This window comes from Hyperoodon ampullatus (assembly GCF_949752795.1).
Source record: "Hyperoodon ampullatus genome assembly, chromosome: 8".
Classification (NCBI taxonomy): domain Eukaryota; kingdom Metazoa; phylum Chordata; class Mammalia; order Artiodactyla; family Ziphiidae; genus Hyperoodon; species Hyperoodon ampullatus.
In genome coordinates, this window is record NC_136921.1 from 58,764,269 (window position 1) to 58,782,581 (window position 18,313).

The following is an 18,313-nucleotide window of genomic DNA, read 5'->3' on the forward strand; positions in this document are numbered from 1 at the left end:
AATGGCAAGAGCCAAAAAAAAAAAAAATCTTCTTCTTTGTCTCTATATGTGTACATCTTATTGATTCTGTTTCTCTGGAGAATCATGAGTAATATACAATTCAAGATTAAGTCATTCTAGAAATATTTATATTGCACTCAATATATGCATGGAATCATTGCTGTCATTGTGCTTAAGGGACATGATGTGTGTAGACAGGACAAGTTTCAAAAGGGTCACATTGGAAAAGCAAGATGAAGTAAATTGAGGAAGGTCAGCAAAAGTTAATAAAGTACTTTTAATCCAGGTCAAGCAATTCAGTTAGTTCCCTATTTTGATAAAGTGTAGAAATTCCCCAGAAGTCTCTTTTTGCCTCCTTTCTTGCTCTTCACCACCAAGTATAGATAACAGAGCTTACTATGCTATTTAAAGTAATAAATATCTACGTAACCAAGAACTATGCATTTTTACTTACAACCACTGATGGTGAGGTTCCTTAATTTCAAGAAATATTTTCTTCTGTGGCACATACTTATTTATAATTTTCACTAAACTAGATGCAGCAGTGACAGGTTACTCAGCTAAACTTCATCATTATCATTATTCATCTGTGTATTAGATACTAATTCCATTGATCATTTATAGTCTAAAAAGAATTATACCTAAGTCATTACCTGAATTTCTCTTTTCAAGTTTGATTTTAATTCCTTTGGTTTCATCTGCTTCTGTGCCTCAGAAAGACACCTATAAACAATGAGTGTAATATGAAAAGACACTTACATGTGCAAGTGGTCCCATTTTCATCTAAAAGTTGATTATCAGCACAAGCACATACTCGACCTCCTGGAATGGCCAAGCACAATGTACTACAGCCTCCATTATTTACTCGGCACATGTTGTCACCTGCAAGAGGAAGGAAGAAAATATGTCAGAGAACTCTGATTCCATACAAGGTTAGCTGGTTCAGTCCCATGTTCTTTCCAGGAGATGTACATGGTGCAAAACTGTATGCACACACACACACAAACACACACACACATATATACCACAAATAATACCTATTTATTAATGTAATAAGGATTCCTGCTGAATCGTAAATGAGATTTAAAAATGTTTGAAAATATATGATGCATTGGTAGATAATGAGGAATTTACAAGTTGATTAGAAGAGATAGAGGTTTGTGTGCAGAGAGGTAACAAGAGAGAAAAGGATAAAGTGGACAGAATGGTGTCTGTCCAGGACAATTTCCTAGAATGGGCCCAGTGTATGCAAGTTTGAGCTCTTTAGAAAGTAGACCACCAGCACTTGGAATGTGCCTTTGGATCCGAAGTAAACAGAAAGCAAATACTGGGCAAACGGGTGGATTTTCCTTCCTCTTCTGCAAGGAGTACATTGGCATGTGAGTGCATTGAGGAATACAAGGAATGCAGGCTATCTGTGAAGCCTGAAAAATGAGCAGCCTTGCTGGTACCAGGAGAGTGTACAGTACACAATAGTAACGTGTTGTCCCAGTGGACCTAAACAGCAGAGGCACTGATGAGGCACACAGTTGCTATCAGTAAAATAGGCCTGAGGGAAAATTCATAAAGGTATTATTCATGAACATATGTGAGACACTCTTGGACCCTCAGATAAAACTGAGGTAAAATTTTGAAGAGGCTGGAGAATCTGTTTTATAAAGGTGTAGGTAAAAGTAAATAAAATTTAGGTAGTCACCATTTGGATGCCATTTATTCCTACAAGTTGGAAAGGCAAGGAAGAAAGTATATTTTCTGTGCTATATGTATAGACCAGCACTCCAAACTGGCAGTGCAAATGCCAGGATCATTTTATACTATGTTGTATTTTCCAAGGTATCAATAAATAACATTTTGATTACAGCAGAATATCTTATTCAAACATTAAAGATGAAGAGCTTTTAATTACTGGGACACAGATAATACAATAATACAATGGTTAAAACTGTACTGGCAGTTAAAGTGCAAGTGTCAAAAATGTGACTAAAGCGACAGACCAGGTTATTATACTTTGGGCCTCAGGGGTTAGATATGTTAAGCAGAGAGTATTAATAAATGAGTTAAAAAACTCGAAATATCACTCTATGCAATAAGTATTTAACTCACTCCCATAGATTATCATTGTGTGGCCACAGATCAGAAGAAATGATCTAAATTATATAATAGTTTTTTTTCATTATTCTGAGAAGTAAATTCAATTTGCTATGTATAGAAAAACTAAAAAAACAAAAAACAAACAACAAAAAAAAACCACTTGAAAGCTAAGGAAGCTAATAATTCAAGCTACACCATCAATTTCTGAACTCAGAAAATAATTTAGTTCAGGCTTTTTCCAATAGGGAATGCAGAATATTTTTAAGCAGCTTCCAGATTTAGCCGTGTTTATTCCATGACCATGGAATAAAGATGTAATACTTCCTAGGATGCTTAGGTGTTCTGTCTATCTTATGCACTTTATGTACAGGATTAAACTGTATAGTGAAAAAAACATGACTGACTGCGAACATCATTAACATATTTACACATAAATATCAATAAAAGTGTTCATTAACATATTGATAGCTTTCATTATTGAAAATCCATAATGCATCAATCGCAGGGTTAGTTACCTTACATACACATTCATTTTAATTCAATTTTTATGATAAAATTATAAAGGTAGGTTTCTTCTTGTTTGTGGGTGAAACTGCTAAAGACCTAAGGAGTTAAATGACTTCTCTAATATTTAGAAAAAAGAAATAATCCTTAAAAAAATAAGGATTTAAAACAAGAATTATTATTTATTTCTAGGTAATAATACTAATAATCATATTATTTCTAAATAAATAGAAACAGGTATTTTTCTTTAAGATTTATGCTTCTTATACTCTAACTTGTTTATGTATGACAAAATAAAATTAGATCAATAAGGGACAGAAAAATAAACTAAAAAAAACAAAATAAAATTCTAGATTACGTCACTTTGGCAGCAGACACTTTTTTACAAATGAACTATGCAAGGAAAACAAAGGAGGAATAGTTTTTAAAATTAAGTTAAAGATAGAGTCTGTTGAGGCCAAAAACATTGTCTTTTTTTCCCCAATCTTATATTTTGGAGAAGTAGGATTATTCTGCCCCTTAGAGTGGCTGCCACAGACTGTGTGTTTGATAAACATTAGCTGAATTGATGAATAACTGAATGAATGAAACTTCTAGTTAACAAGTTGAATGACAGAAACAGTCACTTGTGGGTGTAGAAAAAAGGTACAAATATGAGAATAGATATGTCTGTTTCAACAAGATAAAGTGGATTTCCTTGTTTGTATGTGAGTAAGAATACATATAAACTCTGTCTACATACTTTGCATTTCAAGGTAGATTATTTAAAGATATGTTTATTTAAAGGTGTATCTGTTATACTACTGCTTTGTAATCTAAGATCTTTGAATCCTGGGTTCTATAAAGGTTGTCAAGGGACTCTTTATAATAAAAAAAAGTTTAATTGAATGCAAAATTTATTAATGATAAAACTACAATGACAAAAAAACACATGTTCCTTTCTCCTATCTAAATGTATAATAGTTATATAATTTTCATAAATAAAAATGGCTACATAAATTAATCATATAAAGCTACTCTGTGGTCAGACAAACTTGAATTGGAATCCCAGTTTATCCCTGGCTCTTTGTCTTCTGAGGAGAATGGCTACATCTGCCTTACTCTTGGATTTCTCATACGTATAATAGAAATCAATAGGCATTTTTAAAAGAATCTTGTCCATCCAAGGGATAGCACTGAACAATTATGTCAATGGCACTGTCTGAGACCCCAGATATATTCTTCATGAATATAGAATACATTCCTCATATTCCTATCAGAGGCATGCCCTTTGTTGTTATGTTTGTGACACATTACTCCTTTGGATATTTATTTAAAATGTTTATATGGAAGGAAACTCAAAAATATATGACACTTGATTAAGAAATGGTAGGGGTAAATTGATTAATATAAAATGTGTGCCAGGCACTGTTCTAAGTCTTGCTCTTATATAACAAATAGTTATATAATCCTTACAGGAATTTTATAAAGAAAACATCTCTTATCTTTGTTAAATCTTTCATGGTGGGTCCTGATTTTCAGAAGAAAATGTTAGGACTTGTATCCAAGGGCAAGTCCATTTTACAGTAAGTCAAGGCATTTCTCATCCCATGTGTTGCATTTAATCAATGAACTCTTTAAAGCAACTAGAATTTTAAAGAACATGAAGACTGTGAAAATGTCCTGCAATTTGGCAGAGGGGAGTTAGCGACGACATTCAAGATGAACAATTTTTAAAGAAAATGGAAACAGGAAATGTGACTGTATAATGATTAGTATAATGAAATCCAGAAAACTAGTGACCTTAAAATTAGAGGGAACAGCAGTCCTGCAAACAAGAGCCTGTAGCAGGTGAGGAGGGTTGTTGCTGTTCATAATGTTGTCTCTAGTTCATTGTAGAGAAACTACAATTGTGGTGGGGCAGCTGATGTGAACAGAAAATATTACCATTTGATCTATCCAGGCAACTGCATCTATTCTTCATTTCTTGTCCACAACTATAACTTATACCATCTCAAATAATTAATTTTTATTCTTTTTGTTTGTTTGTTTTTTTGTGGTACACGGGCCTCTCACTGTTGTGGCCTCTCCCGTGGTGGAGCACAGGCTCCGGACGCGCAGGCTCAGTGGCCATGGCTCATGGGCCCAGCCGCTCCACGGCACATGGGATCCTCCCGGACCGGGGCACAAACCCGTGTCCCCTGCATCGGCAGGTGGACTCTCAACCACTGCGCCACCAGGGAAGCCCAATTTTTATTCTTTTTAAAGACAATTTTATCTTTTATTAGCTATTGAAACTTCTTAGTTTATGTACTTCCATTATTTTATAAAATTGCATTTCTATCCCAGTGAGGCAATTTCAATCCAGTAGAAAAAAGTGAAGCCCTTGAATAAGATAGTTTGCTTTTCAAGTCTCTGATTAAGCCAAAATATCTTCAAAAAAACTCTTGTTGTTAGGTAACTTCCTACTGACAACATACACCCTGAAAAAATTTAATGTTCATTAAATTTTCACAAGGATATCCGTATTAAAAAAAGGAACGGTGACTATTTAGATTCATAACCGAAAACCTACAACATAATTTACTAAACTTTTTTTTGTTTGTTTGTTATCTAAATTCTGAGTCATGCTGTTTGTGGATGGCCTAATAAATATTAATAACTCATGTAGATAGGAAGATGCAAGAATATTATCTGATTTTAATAAGAAGTGAATATCATGGTAGATTATTTCACTTTTATAACATCTAAAATAATTAAATGTTCCTTAAATGTATATGAAATTAATCAGATAAATATACTAAGATACTTTAAAAATACTATTTTCCTTGTATAATGTATTTTTTTTAACATTTTCCCATAATGTTCCTTCCACACTGAAAGTTTTTCCACTGCTCACAATACTGACTCTTTGAAAACATTGAGGATTTTTTACTTTAAATAATAGCTTTTTTTCAGTGAAGATGACATGAAAAAGGAAGTATTTGGAGAAAACCTTGAACTTCACTCAAATAGAATTCCCAGAGTTACTCATTCAGGATATTTTGAATGATAAATAATAAATTTTTATGGTAACAAAGTCTAAGATTTGAGTGACTTTGGAGTGACTAGACACCTTTTATCATAAAACTTCAGCAATACTGTCAAAATAAAGTCTTTATGCAACCTCTTGAAGTGTTATTATATGTGAAACTCAGAAGCAATTTTATCTGGTTTTTAATACCTTGTTGCTTTTGAGGATCATAAATCTGAAGCCCAAACAGGGGTGGTCTTTCATGCCTCAGTAATGTCACCTCATTCGTTATCAAATCTAGTTGAAAAATGGAACCATTCATATAATCAGTCCAGAACACATAATTCCCATGATGCGACAGTCCAAAAGGATGGTTCAACTCTTTCCCACTGTAAACAATCTGTAAAATATAAACACATTGTGAAAAATCAGACCTGACCTTTAGAAACATAACCAAATATTTAGAGAAGCTGATATTCAAATAAGTAGAACAGATAATGATCTAACTAATAACTTACAGTTTCTTTCGGTGTATTTGAAAAATGGATTTCACAATGTGAGCATATTTTTCTGATTTTAGGACATGTTATTTGAAGGAGACCATTTACATTTCATCCATTTCAATTCTCTCATACATGGCATTATATATATGGTCAAGAAATGCAAACATTAAAATGACCTTGCCTGATACTCTTCCCTATCTCTTTTCTTTATGATATTCCAGTATCATATTCTGGCACAGAAATTGATCTGAGTAATTAGTGGCATTATGTATACTGCAGTATTGCTCATCCAATAGCCAAGGGATACAACATGGTCTAACAACCCTGGGAGTGGAAGGAATCCCTCTATTCAGTTGTATTAATGCAAATTGAAGAAATCTAGGCGATGACAGGGAGGAAGGTAAAATTTTAATTTTGAACATAGAAACATTTATTGGTAGTAAACAGATATACAAGACTCCTGGCTAATTTTAATTCCACTTGTCTTGATATATGCTTTACATTCCCGTGTATTTTGTGGTTGTTTAAACTACACAGTGGAGCAATCCTGTGATAAGTTCTGTTTTGCATGTAAGTTTGTAGAAGAGAATAGGAATCATACCTCCCATAATAATAATACTTTTTCATCTTTCACAATTTATAAAATGATACTGTATACAATATGAAATAGCCTTTTGGACTCAATTCATCTGAGAGGATTGAGCAAGTTATCCAAATAATATAGGGTTAGAAACTGAAATTTTGCTCCTTATATCTGAACTCTTCATACCAAATTTTCATATGTTGAATAATTGAGACAGTTTATTATTTTTCTTTGCTCACTTCCATGTAGGCTAAAATATGCTGGCTAATAAAGTGCTATGTATATTGTGTACATATCAACATCTTCAAAGGGATCATCAATATTTTTTAACACCTCAAGTATGTGACATTAGGTTAAATGTAAATCAATTTTATTTATTTGGGGAAAGACATTTAAAGCACTGTTGGAGATAACCAATGATTGAAATGGTCTTAACTGATTAGTACATTATATTTCTCAAAGAGAATACTTAATAAATGGACTTGGCCAATTGTGCAATCTTCCTTTCCAAAAAAGAAGAAAGTGTATTGTCAAAGGAAGCAGTTTGGTAATTTCTAATACACCATTTTTCTAAATATCATTTAACTAAACAGTCAAAGCCAGTTCATAATGTTATATGTGCTTAGGTGATTATAAAACAGAATACAGAGGTGAAATTTTGCTGAAACAGTCAACGTCATCCTCAATCTCACTGAAGAATTACAAAATCATTTTGCAACAATTCTACCAAAAGAGACAAGAAGATGTTGATATTTGTTCACACACATAGGCTTGAAGTTTAATCCACTCATGTGTTTTAGTTCCAATGTCATGAAGTTCTTTATTTGAATAAATGAATCTTAATTACTTTGTCATAATACATAGGTTACATTTCAGGTGCAAATATTGAAGATATCTGAACCGAGTTGGGGGTGCTTGGTCCTAGCAAACATCAATAATGTAGAAAAACTGCATTTCAAACAGCTCTGATATGCTGAGAGCTTCTCTGAAAAATCCCACAAATCCTGGCATGCCACAGTGAGCTGGGCCTGGTCTCCCAGAGGCAAGTGCCAGCTGCACTGCTTAATGCTCAGCCTCCTTCAGCCACCCCACAGAGACTACTGGCAGCCACCTCAGAGGGGTAAAAATAAACTTGAAAGTATTTTTAACACAACACAACAAGGCTCTGTGACAGAAGCCTCTGGGTTAAAACAGCAGCATTTGTCTTTTACCTTCCTGTGAGTTCCATTCAAAAACACTTTTTCAATATGATCATAATAGGCATCACACCAGTATAACGTGTGGGTGTGAAAGTCCAGAGTTAAGCCGTTTGGCCACAGCATCTTTGAAGTCACAAAAATCTGCCGATTGAAGCCATCCATCCAGGCCTTCTCAATCCTTCCCACGCTGTCATCTATTTCATCTTCCTCCCAGTCTGTCCAATACATCCAACTAAGACATTAAAAACAAGAGCGCACGTGTGTCATTTCAACCAGCCACCATATAGACAGACATTTCCTCAGGTTTGGCGCCTCCATAAAATGTAGTTACATTCTGATTTGTTCTCCTACCTAAATGCTGATCTGCCCAGAGGATACAGCTGCGAAGTACTCAGGGAAGGTAAGATTTGTTCAGTGGAGCCAATTAGACACATTTCAGAAAACCCACGACCACCACTACGACACTTACTGGCCTCGTTTATTAATTAACCTAACAGCAAGTGCCAAATCCTGATTTTCTTTGGTGTTGGTACCAAAAGTTTGGGAAATGATTCTTGAGGCATTACTATTTTTAAATGTCCATTTGATAAAACATATAATCAATTATGTGTTTAAAAAGCAGATTAACTGGCATGAGAATGACAGCACAGTTAATGATCTACTCCAGACTTTATTTAATCTCATATGAATTATTTATTTATTTATTTTTAAAGGCAGGCAGTTGGATTGTCTCTGTTCTAAAGGGCACAGTCATACTGGGTTTGTTTGGCCAGGTCTAATTTGTCTTCCTGATGCAAATTATCTATGTTTATTGCTGCTTATTATTACCCTAAAACCCGCAGAAGATGACTGAGTTGCACATAAGTTTAATAACAGTAGGTTGTCTGATCTTGAGATTTTGAGCTTTAATTTCCGTCTCAAACAAAAGCATCTGCCTTTAAAAACAAATCTTTTGTGTAAGCTATAACAGTGGAAGAAGGGGCCTCCAACTGCCTCATGAATAAGGTTAAAACCCTCCACATGTGTTGTCGTAGGGTCATGTGAAAGTTCCTGAGTTACTAACTAAAGTGTAGGCTTTAATTCAGTCACCTCATATATGACTTCACAAAGCTTCAAAGTTTTCTAAGCTGCTAACCCTGGAAGTAGCCTTATTAGATCATCTGCCTCCCATCTGTTATGGACCCTAAAGAATTTCTGAGGTAATTTGGGACAAATCTGTATCCATGACTAAAAATTCTACTGTGATCTAGGGCTTCCCTGGTGGCGCAGTGCTTGAGGGTCCGCCTGCCAATGCAGGGGACACTGGTTCGTGCCCCGGTCCGGGAGGATCCCACGTGCCACGGAGTGGCTGGGCCCGTGAGCCATGGCTGCTGAGCCTGCACATCCGGACCCTGTGTTCCGCAACAGGAGAGGCCACAGCAGTGGGAGGCCCACGTACCACAAAAAAAAAAAAAAAAAAAAAAAAAATCCTACTGTGATCTAAGCAGGCAGATTTGGGACAGCTGAGGAGGTGACACACCAGCCATTCTTTCATGCCAATTAAGCTCTTTTTAAATTCTCTTAACAGTTTACAATTATGGTGATATGCCTTTTTAGATTTGAGGAAGTATATTTAGATTGGTGAATTTTAATAAGTCCAAATACATTCTAATCCTAGAAATAAACATGGTACTATGCTTATTTTGTATCATGCCTGTATCAAGTGGGTTTATTACTGGGACAAATTAAGAATAAACAGAAGATTCATCCCATTTGCTCTAATCCTGTGCTAGTTAGGCAAAATGACTTCAACTATATAAATCAGCTATGTAAAAGAGAAATAACAACTTTTTCATCTCTCTTGATACCGTTTCTGAAATCTTAAACACAGTTAATCAATGCAGTTGTATTGTCGTTGCTAATTTATAACTTGTTAAATTGCAATTATCTTTCCCTCTAGCTTTTCCTCTTGACAATAGTAACACTTTTTTTCTGTGACTCTCTAACCCAAATCACACATATATGTCCATGCAAACACACACACACAGGAGATAATTCTGGATATTCTAAACAAATTTTACATTATGCTGTTATTTGAAGACAGGATTGTTTGTGATCCAATCCACTACCTGAGATTATTTTTAGTCAAACAAAATATAAGAAAAACAAATTTTAATAAGTGATGCCAATCTGATGGAGACCAATGTGATCATCTACTCAGCTGATTAAAAGTTATTGATATATTGTGAAAGCCTTATAATTATTATCAAATATGATGATTCATAAACATACAAAATAGGAAATGCAACCTATAAAATAAGCAGGAGAAAACATAAATATTTTTGTAGGTGGGACTTGGGGTATTCATCAAATAAAAATTAGGTTAAGCTGGTCTTCTACTATGACAAAAAAAAATTGTACTTCTATTTTTCAAGCCCTGTTCAAATACAATTTCTCAATGAAGTCTGCCCCTAGCTTTTCTATCAAAATTAGCTCATTCTTTTGTTTCCTAGTGATAGTTGTTAGTTATTTTATAGAATTTATTGCATTTATGCCATGTATTGAATTTGATGGTGTTGCATGTCTGATAATTCCAATTAAAAATTCAAATAATTAAGGGCAGGGAATATTTATTGTTCATATTTGTACTCTCTAGCACTAAGCTTGGCTTTGTTGATATTAATCATGCCCCCAATTTAAATTGTATTATCTGGTGGGTCAATCCCAGAAATTTTTAAATCCTTAAGATTTTCTGCCATGGAAGTGAAATAACTTTTAAAGAACTTGATTGAGTTGATGACATAATATCTAGCTGTTAACTAGAGGATGTGGTACTTTTAATTGAGAGAGGGATATAGAAAATCCTGTTTGGAGGGAAATATGCACTTAGCTTTGGACTCATCTTTTCTTGGAGATAATGTTTTGAGAAATCAGAACTGGAGCTGTAGGTTTCTAAGTTATTGATGTAAATTATGAGATTTAAAATGATTGCAAAGGAGGGAGCTCATTTGTAGCTATCACCTTGAGGAATAGTCCATCATAACTGATTCCTCCTCCAGGTTTACCCCCATTTCAACAATTTTTTTTTTTTGCGGTATGCGGGCCTCTCACTGTTGTGGCCTCTCCCGCTGCGGAGCACAGGCTCCAGACACACAGGCTCAGTGGCCATGGCTCACGGGCCCAGCCACTCCGTGGCATGTGGGATCTTCCCGGACCGGGGCACGAACCCGTGTCCTCTGCATCGGCAGGCAGACTCTCAACCACTGCGCCACCAGGGAAGCCCCATTTCAACAATTTTTGAGGCCTGCCAATCCTATTCTTTCCTGTCTGTTGTCTCAGTTCCCACTTCTCTGTTGCTATTACAAATGCTACAGTCTGTCTTTCATCACTTTTCAAAGGGAACTCCCAATGGATTGTCTTTCATAGAGCTATCATATGGCTTTCGCTTGTCTTACTAAATCATGAATTGAAAAATGTGATTTTTATCCTCAAAACCTTCCAATTACTCTGATGTCAGCAAAATAAGTCAAAATCTAACTTACAACATTGAAGATTTCTGTATATTTCTAGTCTCACCTCCTGCTATGTTCCTTAGAATGTCCCTTGCTCTAGCCTTAATGAACTCATCCCACCTCAAAACTGCCATTAGCTTCCTCGCCTCTAACAATTACTCACAATGTCCCTTTGGAGTACAGTGACTAACCTTATGACTGCACACCCCAAGACCCTGGGACCCTATTCATTTGGAAATCTGTCCATCCTCTAAAGTTCAATTCTGAATTAAAAACCTCAGTGAATTCCTGAAGAGCATGTATTTCATTCTATTTTATTTTATAGGTAAAGTGTGTGTGGGGTGTGTGTGTGTGTGTTGCGTGTGTGTGTTGTGTGTGTGTGTGTGTGTACACCAAGCACACCAGGTTATAAACTCCTTGAAGATAATCACTGTCTTACTGATTTCTATTGATCTATATGGTAGTCACTCAATAATATATTTTAATAAATAAATAATGAAAAATGATCGCTTTACTGATTTCTATAATTGGTTATGACACTTTTGATAAAACCATACCTCTGAAGAGTAATTTTTGTTAATAGGCTATTATGGCAGAGAAAATCTGTGATGCTCTGCTGTGTACAGCTGCAAAAATGTATTATTGTAAAAAAATGTAAATGAACCAGGTTTTTACAAAAATGTTTTGATTAAAGTTATATTATGCTATTTTATTTTATTTTTTATTTTATTTTATTTTTTTATTTTTTTGCGGTACGCGGGCCTCTCACTGTTGTGGCCTCTCCCGTTGTGGAGCACAGGCTCTGGACGCACAGGCCCAGCGGCCATGGCTCACGGGCTCAGCCATTCCACGGCATGTGGGATCTTCCCAGACCAGGGCTTGAACTTGTGTCCCCTGTATCGACAGGCGGACTCTCAACCACTGCGTCACCAGGGAATCCCTATTATGCTATTTTAAAAGGAGTTTTCCAAACTAAATTTTCTTCTTCACTTTTAAAAAACTTATATTAGGGTCAAATGATTATTTGGACTATTAAATTGATATGGTTCCATTTCTACTTCTACCATCTTCCAATCCATTCTCTACAGAATAGTAAGATTAGTTGTTGTTGTTGTTGTTTTTAATATAAATCTGACTATATCAATTCCCTATTTTACATTTACACTGAAGACAAAGTACATATCTCTCATGGTAGTGGGCAAGGCCCTGCTTTCCTTTCCAATTGCATCCTCAGTCACCTTCCCATTTGCCATCTATAATCCAGCCCGTCTTCATTTCACTTCCTCTGGCAGTAAAGCTTTTGCCCAACTTAAGATTTCAGTTGTTCCATTTTCTTTATCTGAACTCTTTTCCTCACTCTCCATGGCTGGTTCCTTCTTTACAATTAAGTCTCAGGTTAAATGATGCCTCTTTAAAGAGGCCTTTCAGCAAGCCTATTTAAATAGGTTTCTGTTAGTTGCCTTCACATCAACCTGTTTGTTTGACTCCATCAGTTTGGTCTCTAGAAATTACATTCGTTGTTCATTTGGTACTTATTTATTGATGCATCTGCCCATTACCTACTTTTCAGATGACACAAGATTCTTCATGAGGGTAAAGGCTATGCCTGCTTTGTTAACCACTGTATACGTAATCAGAGCTCTGGGCATTGTATATTGTTAGGGGAAAATATGTGTTTTCACATGTGTATATTCATATACCTACACACACATATCCACATATATACATACACACATGAATTTTTTTTTCAGGTTGATGCATAATAGCAGTATTCTATAATATTTAAAAATCTGTCTGAGGGAAGAATGCACATTATTAATATGATCTATATGCACATTATTGCTTGTGTTCAGGTAATAGTTATGAATAAAAATCAAAGGAAAACATATTCTCAAAAATTGCACAAAATAATCCATCCTGAAACAAGTAGCACATACTATAAAATGATGTCACTATATGGAAACTATGGTTATGTCCAAAAATACAGAGTTACCAACCTAGACTAATAAAAAGTAGTGGAGAGTGGCATGGACATATATACACTACCAAATGTAAAATAGATAGCTAATGGTGAGCAGCCGCATAGCACAGGGAGATCAGCTCGGTGCTTTGTGACCACCTAGAGGGGTGGGATAGGGAGGGTGGGAGGGAGACGCAAGAGGGAAGAGATATGGGAACATATGTATATGTATAACTGATTCACTTTGTTATAAAGCAGAAACTGACACACACTTTGTAAAGAAATTATACTCCAATAAAGATGTTAAAAAAAAAAAGTAGTGGAGTATAGTGGCTCTGAGAAAAGTCTTGGAGACAGGTTGCTTGGATTTAAATATCTATCCAGGCTCTTAATAATCAAATGGTCTTTTGCAGGTCCATTAAAAATTTCTTCTTTGTAAAACAAGAATGAGAATAGCAACTAATTCAAAGTATTATTGTGCAGAATCACAACATAGATCATGGTAATCTATTTAACAAAATGCCTGGCCCACAGTAAATGTACAAAAAATGGAAACTGGCTATTTTTTGAATACTTTAAACTTCAATAGCCTTTAAAAAATTAAATTGATTGATTTGCTGGTTGAATTGATTATTTATCTTGGTGTCAGGCTGTCTAAAATGGAGAATTATGGTGCTTGTCTGAATAAACCAAGTAAATATATTCTCTATACAAATATAATCTGTTTATTTCAGTTCAATGTATCTTGACATCTTTTTTTAGCACATTCTCTAGGAGAGATAATCATTAAATGAGCAACTTTTCCCAGTCAGTGAGGCCATTCATGTATGAATGCATATGTGGATTTAAATAAAACTTACTAATACTAAATATGTAAAAACCAAATTTATCTAATATAATTTTCCTTATATAAAGCTGATCAAATATTGCATACCCATTAACAGGATCCAGCACAATCCCTCTGGGATGGGACATTTCTCCCTCTAAGAGAGTCTTCTGACTCTGAGAAGCCTTTTCCAGCCTAGCCACATTAATGGTCTTCCTATGTCCATCATTTGTCCAGTAAAGGTTATTTCCAATCCAGTCCACAGCAATGCCCTCCACATTATCCAGATCTGCAAAAAGCAAAAACAAGAAAGAAAGAAATTTTACTTTAGTGTCCACTACTTACCTTCTACTTAATAAAAAATATAATTTTAAAAGGAGTACATTCTGATCTATAAACTCTTTATACTGTGATTTTTGCAAATATCATTCCATAGAATATTTTTCAATTTTGTTTTGAATGCCAGGCCCTCTCTTGAGATATTTTATTTGAAACAGTGATCTGCAGAAAAACAGGAAAATATAAGTGATGAGAAAACGAAAGGATAAAAGATAAGTTCTCAGAGTAAAAATAGTCTCATGGATTGCTCAGAAGAAAAATCAAGTATGATCTAGTAATACGTTCAAAAAGTAAGCATGTTCAAAGACGTAATATGTAATCTGAATAACCAAAATAATATGAAGGCCCTTTTGCCAAGAGTTGAACAGGTCCAGCAGAAGCACACCTTTGAAAGCCCAGACTAGGCTTTTATCATGGAACTGCATGAACAGTGAATCTCAAAGAAATACTAAAATATTTCTGTATATTCTAGACTTACTTTAAAAAGGATGCTATTACAGGCTCCTCTAAGATGCAGGCAGTCGTAATTCAAAGGAATACTGTAAATATATAATCATATGAACTCCCCTAATTCAAATCTTTACAGAAAGGGAAACTCTAACACTTAAGAATGAAGGCTTATAGTTTATTACCACATAAGCAGTGGTAGAATAGGGATAAAATCCAAGTCAGAGGATCCCCAACGTAGAGATTTTTATAACTGCACTGTTCCTATGTATGGTGAGTCTTTTCCTCACTTTTTGCCATCCTGTAAACCATCCTCCAAACTGTACACAACATCCTAAATATAATTCTACCCCTCTATTGCATGAGAAATTAATGTGAACTTCTCTTCTTTCAAAACCAGGAAAGCCTTTGTCTCTTTTCCTCCTGGGTGTGAGGTAGAGAACTGGCACTTACTGGACACAACAACAGGTAGTAGTACATCAGAGACAGAGATGAGCATTCACACACTACTGAGAAATCTACATGACATTTTCCCTCATACGCAGATGTCATAAACTTTGACTATTATCATATTCTTTAATCATGGCCCTCTGACCTTGGAAAAAATAAAATTTTCTTTTGTGCCCCTTTCTGCTAATCAGCATGTGCCCTAACTCAGGATGACTAATACAGTGTGTGATTTGATCTAACTGAAAATCTGATTATAGTGAATCAGATATGTTCTCAATTTCACTAAGCTATCTGCTTCATTACCAACCAATATGAGTAATTTTCACAGGTTAATTGTGCCTATGCTTAGAAAAAAGTTTCATTTTTGTCTTGGCTTTATTGACACTTAATTTTACTGAGCACTTTCCTGCTCTGGCATAATGGAAAAAGAGTAGCTGTTTACTCTTTTCTATTTATCATAGTCTGTGGCTGGTTTTTGTCTTGTTGTTGGCTTTCAAAAGTTATATTACATCTGAAATCTAACCCAGCATGGAAACTTTCTTCCTCAATAACCTTCTCATTTCTAAAACATTCCCTTTTCACATCTGACTTAATACTTTTTTCTTTTTCATATGAAGCAGTTGTAGTATTATTTGATTGAAATTTTGTTTCTGACACTTGGGTAAGTAACTCAGTCACTCTGATCTTTAATTTCTCCATTTAAAAAGTGATGATAGGGGCTTCCCTGGGGCGCAGTGGTTGAGAGTCTGCCTGCCGATGCAGGGGACACGGGTTCGTGCCCCGGCCCGGGAAGATCCCACATGCCGCAGAGTGGCTGGGCCCGTGAGCCATGGCCACTGAGCCTGCGCGTCCGGAGCCTGTGCTCCGCAACGGGAGAGGCCACAACAGTGAGAGGCCCGCGTACCACACACACACACACACACACACAAAGTGATGATAATAATAGCAGCTACACTGTAGGATAAGTAAACAAGAGGTAAATTAGCTACTACATGTAAAATATTTAGCATAGTGCCTGTAATATTGTAAATTGTCAACATGTTAGTTTTTATAAATTCATCAGGATTAAAAATAATATATATACATACATACATACATATATAAATCCTGGCTCTTTTGATAGGAATAGGCCTTACGTTTTTCTCTTTTAAAGGAATTTTTCATTAATATTTCCTTACATTTTAACTGGTGGCCAAAGTTAATTAGAAATACGATATGCAGAGTCAGTTGTGAATAAATAGAGTGGGATGGAATGGAATTCTAAAAAGCAGAACTTGGGAGGATCCTGTCTCTAATTGGTTCATTTGTTTTGTCTTTGAAAAATGAAATGTTTGAATAGCATGAAGTAGTGATTAGGATCACAAGTTCTAGAACCACACTTCCTAGGCTCTGTAACTCTGAGCGAGTTACACCTGATCTTTAAGATTGACATAATGATACTGTTTAACTCATAGGATTGTTTTGAGGATTAAATGAATATATAAAACTCTTAAAAATAATGTTTGGCACATAATAAATACTACACAAATGTTGCTATGAATATTATTACTAATAATATCATTATTATTATAATCTTCTCTTTAGCTACCTATCTATTGAGACAGCAATGAATCAATTAGCCTAGAATGTTTTTTAATATTATGTGTATGTGTGTGTGTGTGTGTGTGTGTGTGTGTGTGTGCTTTGTTTTGTTTTTCTGTTCTGGAAAGGATGTGGATGAATGAAAATTGAAAAGAAAACAAAAACAAAAACTCAAAAATGAGTCTTATGTGCAACATGGGAATTTTTTTTAGGCTATCTTTAACCAGACATGGAGAAATTTCCTCTTTTATACTTGTAGGACAAAGCCTGAAGAATCAATGAATCCCTTTCTCAACAAATATACATTGGTAAGGAAAATACTCTGGCTCTATATCATTTGACATCTTCCTTTAACTTATGACTTAGATGAAACACTAAGATATATAGAGCATTGGTTTATGTACACTTAATTTTTCACTCAACAGGGTTTGGAAGGGGCCTCCCTGAGATTGACTATTAGGATCTCTATGACCAAATTCCTTCAACTAGGTGATCAATAACATATGAAGGGTTATGGCACTGAACTTCCAAACAAACATAGGTAACTACAGAGATGCTAATCATTAGCTCAAGGAAACACATGACTGATCAAATGCAAGAAAGTTTTTGTTAAAGAGAAACTTGCTAGAGTAGATTGCTTTGATACCTTTGGGTAGAGTTGAAGTATTCTACATTCTAAAATCAATATTCATTACATCATCATCATTATTATTTTTACACAATGAAAGCGAACATTATTATTTTTACATAGTGAAAGCAAACAAAGAGTATGATTTTTTTTTTAATCTGGTAAAAATCTCCCTTACGTTTCACTAAATACCCATTTTCATTAATCGAGAGGCAAGAACTCAATATGCTTGTACATTTTCAGAAAAAAAAAAAGAAAAATTCCAGTAAATAATGGTTTCCTGTAATCTTTTTAGATTAAGATTATGCCTATATGTTCCTTTTGAAGTAAAAAAATGAGACATTTATCTATATAATTCAGATTAAAAACAGACTTTTTCATTTATTCTGTGAATACATAAGGTTAACATATTATTTTGACTCAATTAAAATTTCCATTACTTTTTCTTTGTAAACATTGTTCTAGTACATCAAGAATAACTTTTATAAATGGACAGAATATATAAATAGTGCTCTAGAAAAACATCTCATCAAAGCTAGATTTTTCCATTGAAGTGAAAAATTCTTGCTGGTAGCATTGTTATTTCCTACAAGTGATACCTATCATTAATGAAATGTGGATGAATAGAGATAATAAAATTTAGGTAAATTAAAAAGAATAATTATGTGGATTTAAAATAAATAAAACATAAAGCTATTTAAAGTAATTTAATATCTAGG

At 34.8% G+C, this 18,313-nt stretch overlaps 1 protein-coding gene across 1 annotated transcript in view; it reads right to left on the bottom strand.

The window, feature by feature from the left end:
• LRP1B (LDL receptor related protein 1B) overlaps positions 1-18,313 on the bottom strand; it is a gene marked incomplete at both ends in the record, with an annotated part of 1,860,945 nt that overhangs the window by 757,495 nt on the left and 1,085,137 nt on the right. The window contains 4 exons of the mRNA XM_079710778.1: positions 760-882; positions 5,798-5,987; positions 7,885-8,104; positions 14,258-14,438. Of these exons, the coding sequence (XP_079566904.1) occupies positions 760-882; positions 5,798-5,987; positions 7,885-8,104; positions 14,258-14,438 (714 nt within the window). The remainder of the gene's footprint in view (positions 1-759; positions 883-5,797; positions 5,988-7,884; positions 8,105-14,257; positions 14,439-18,313) is intronic.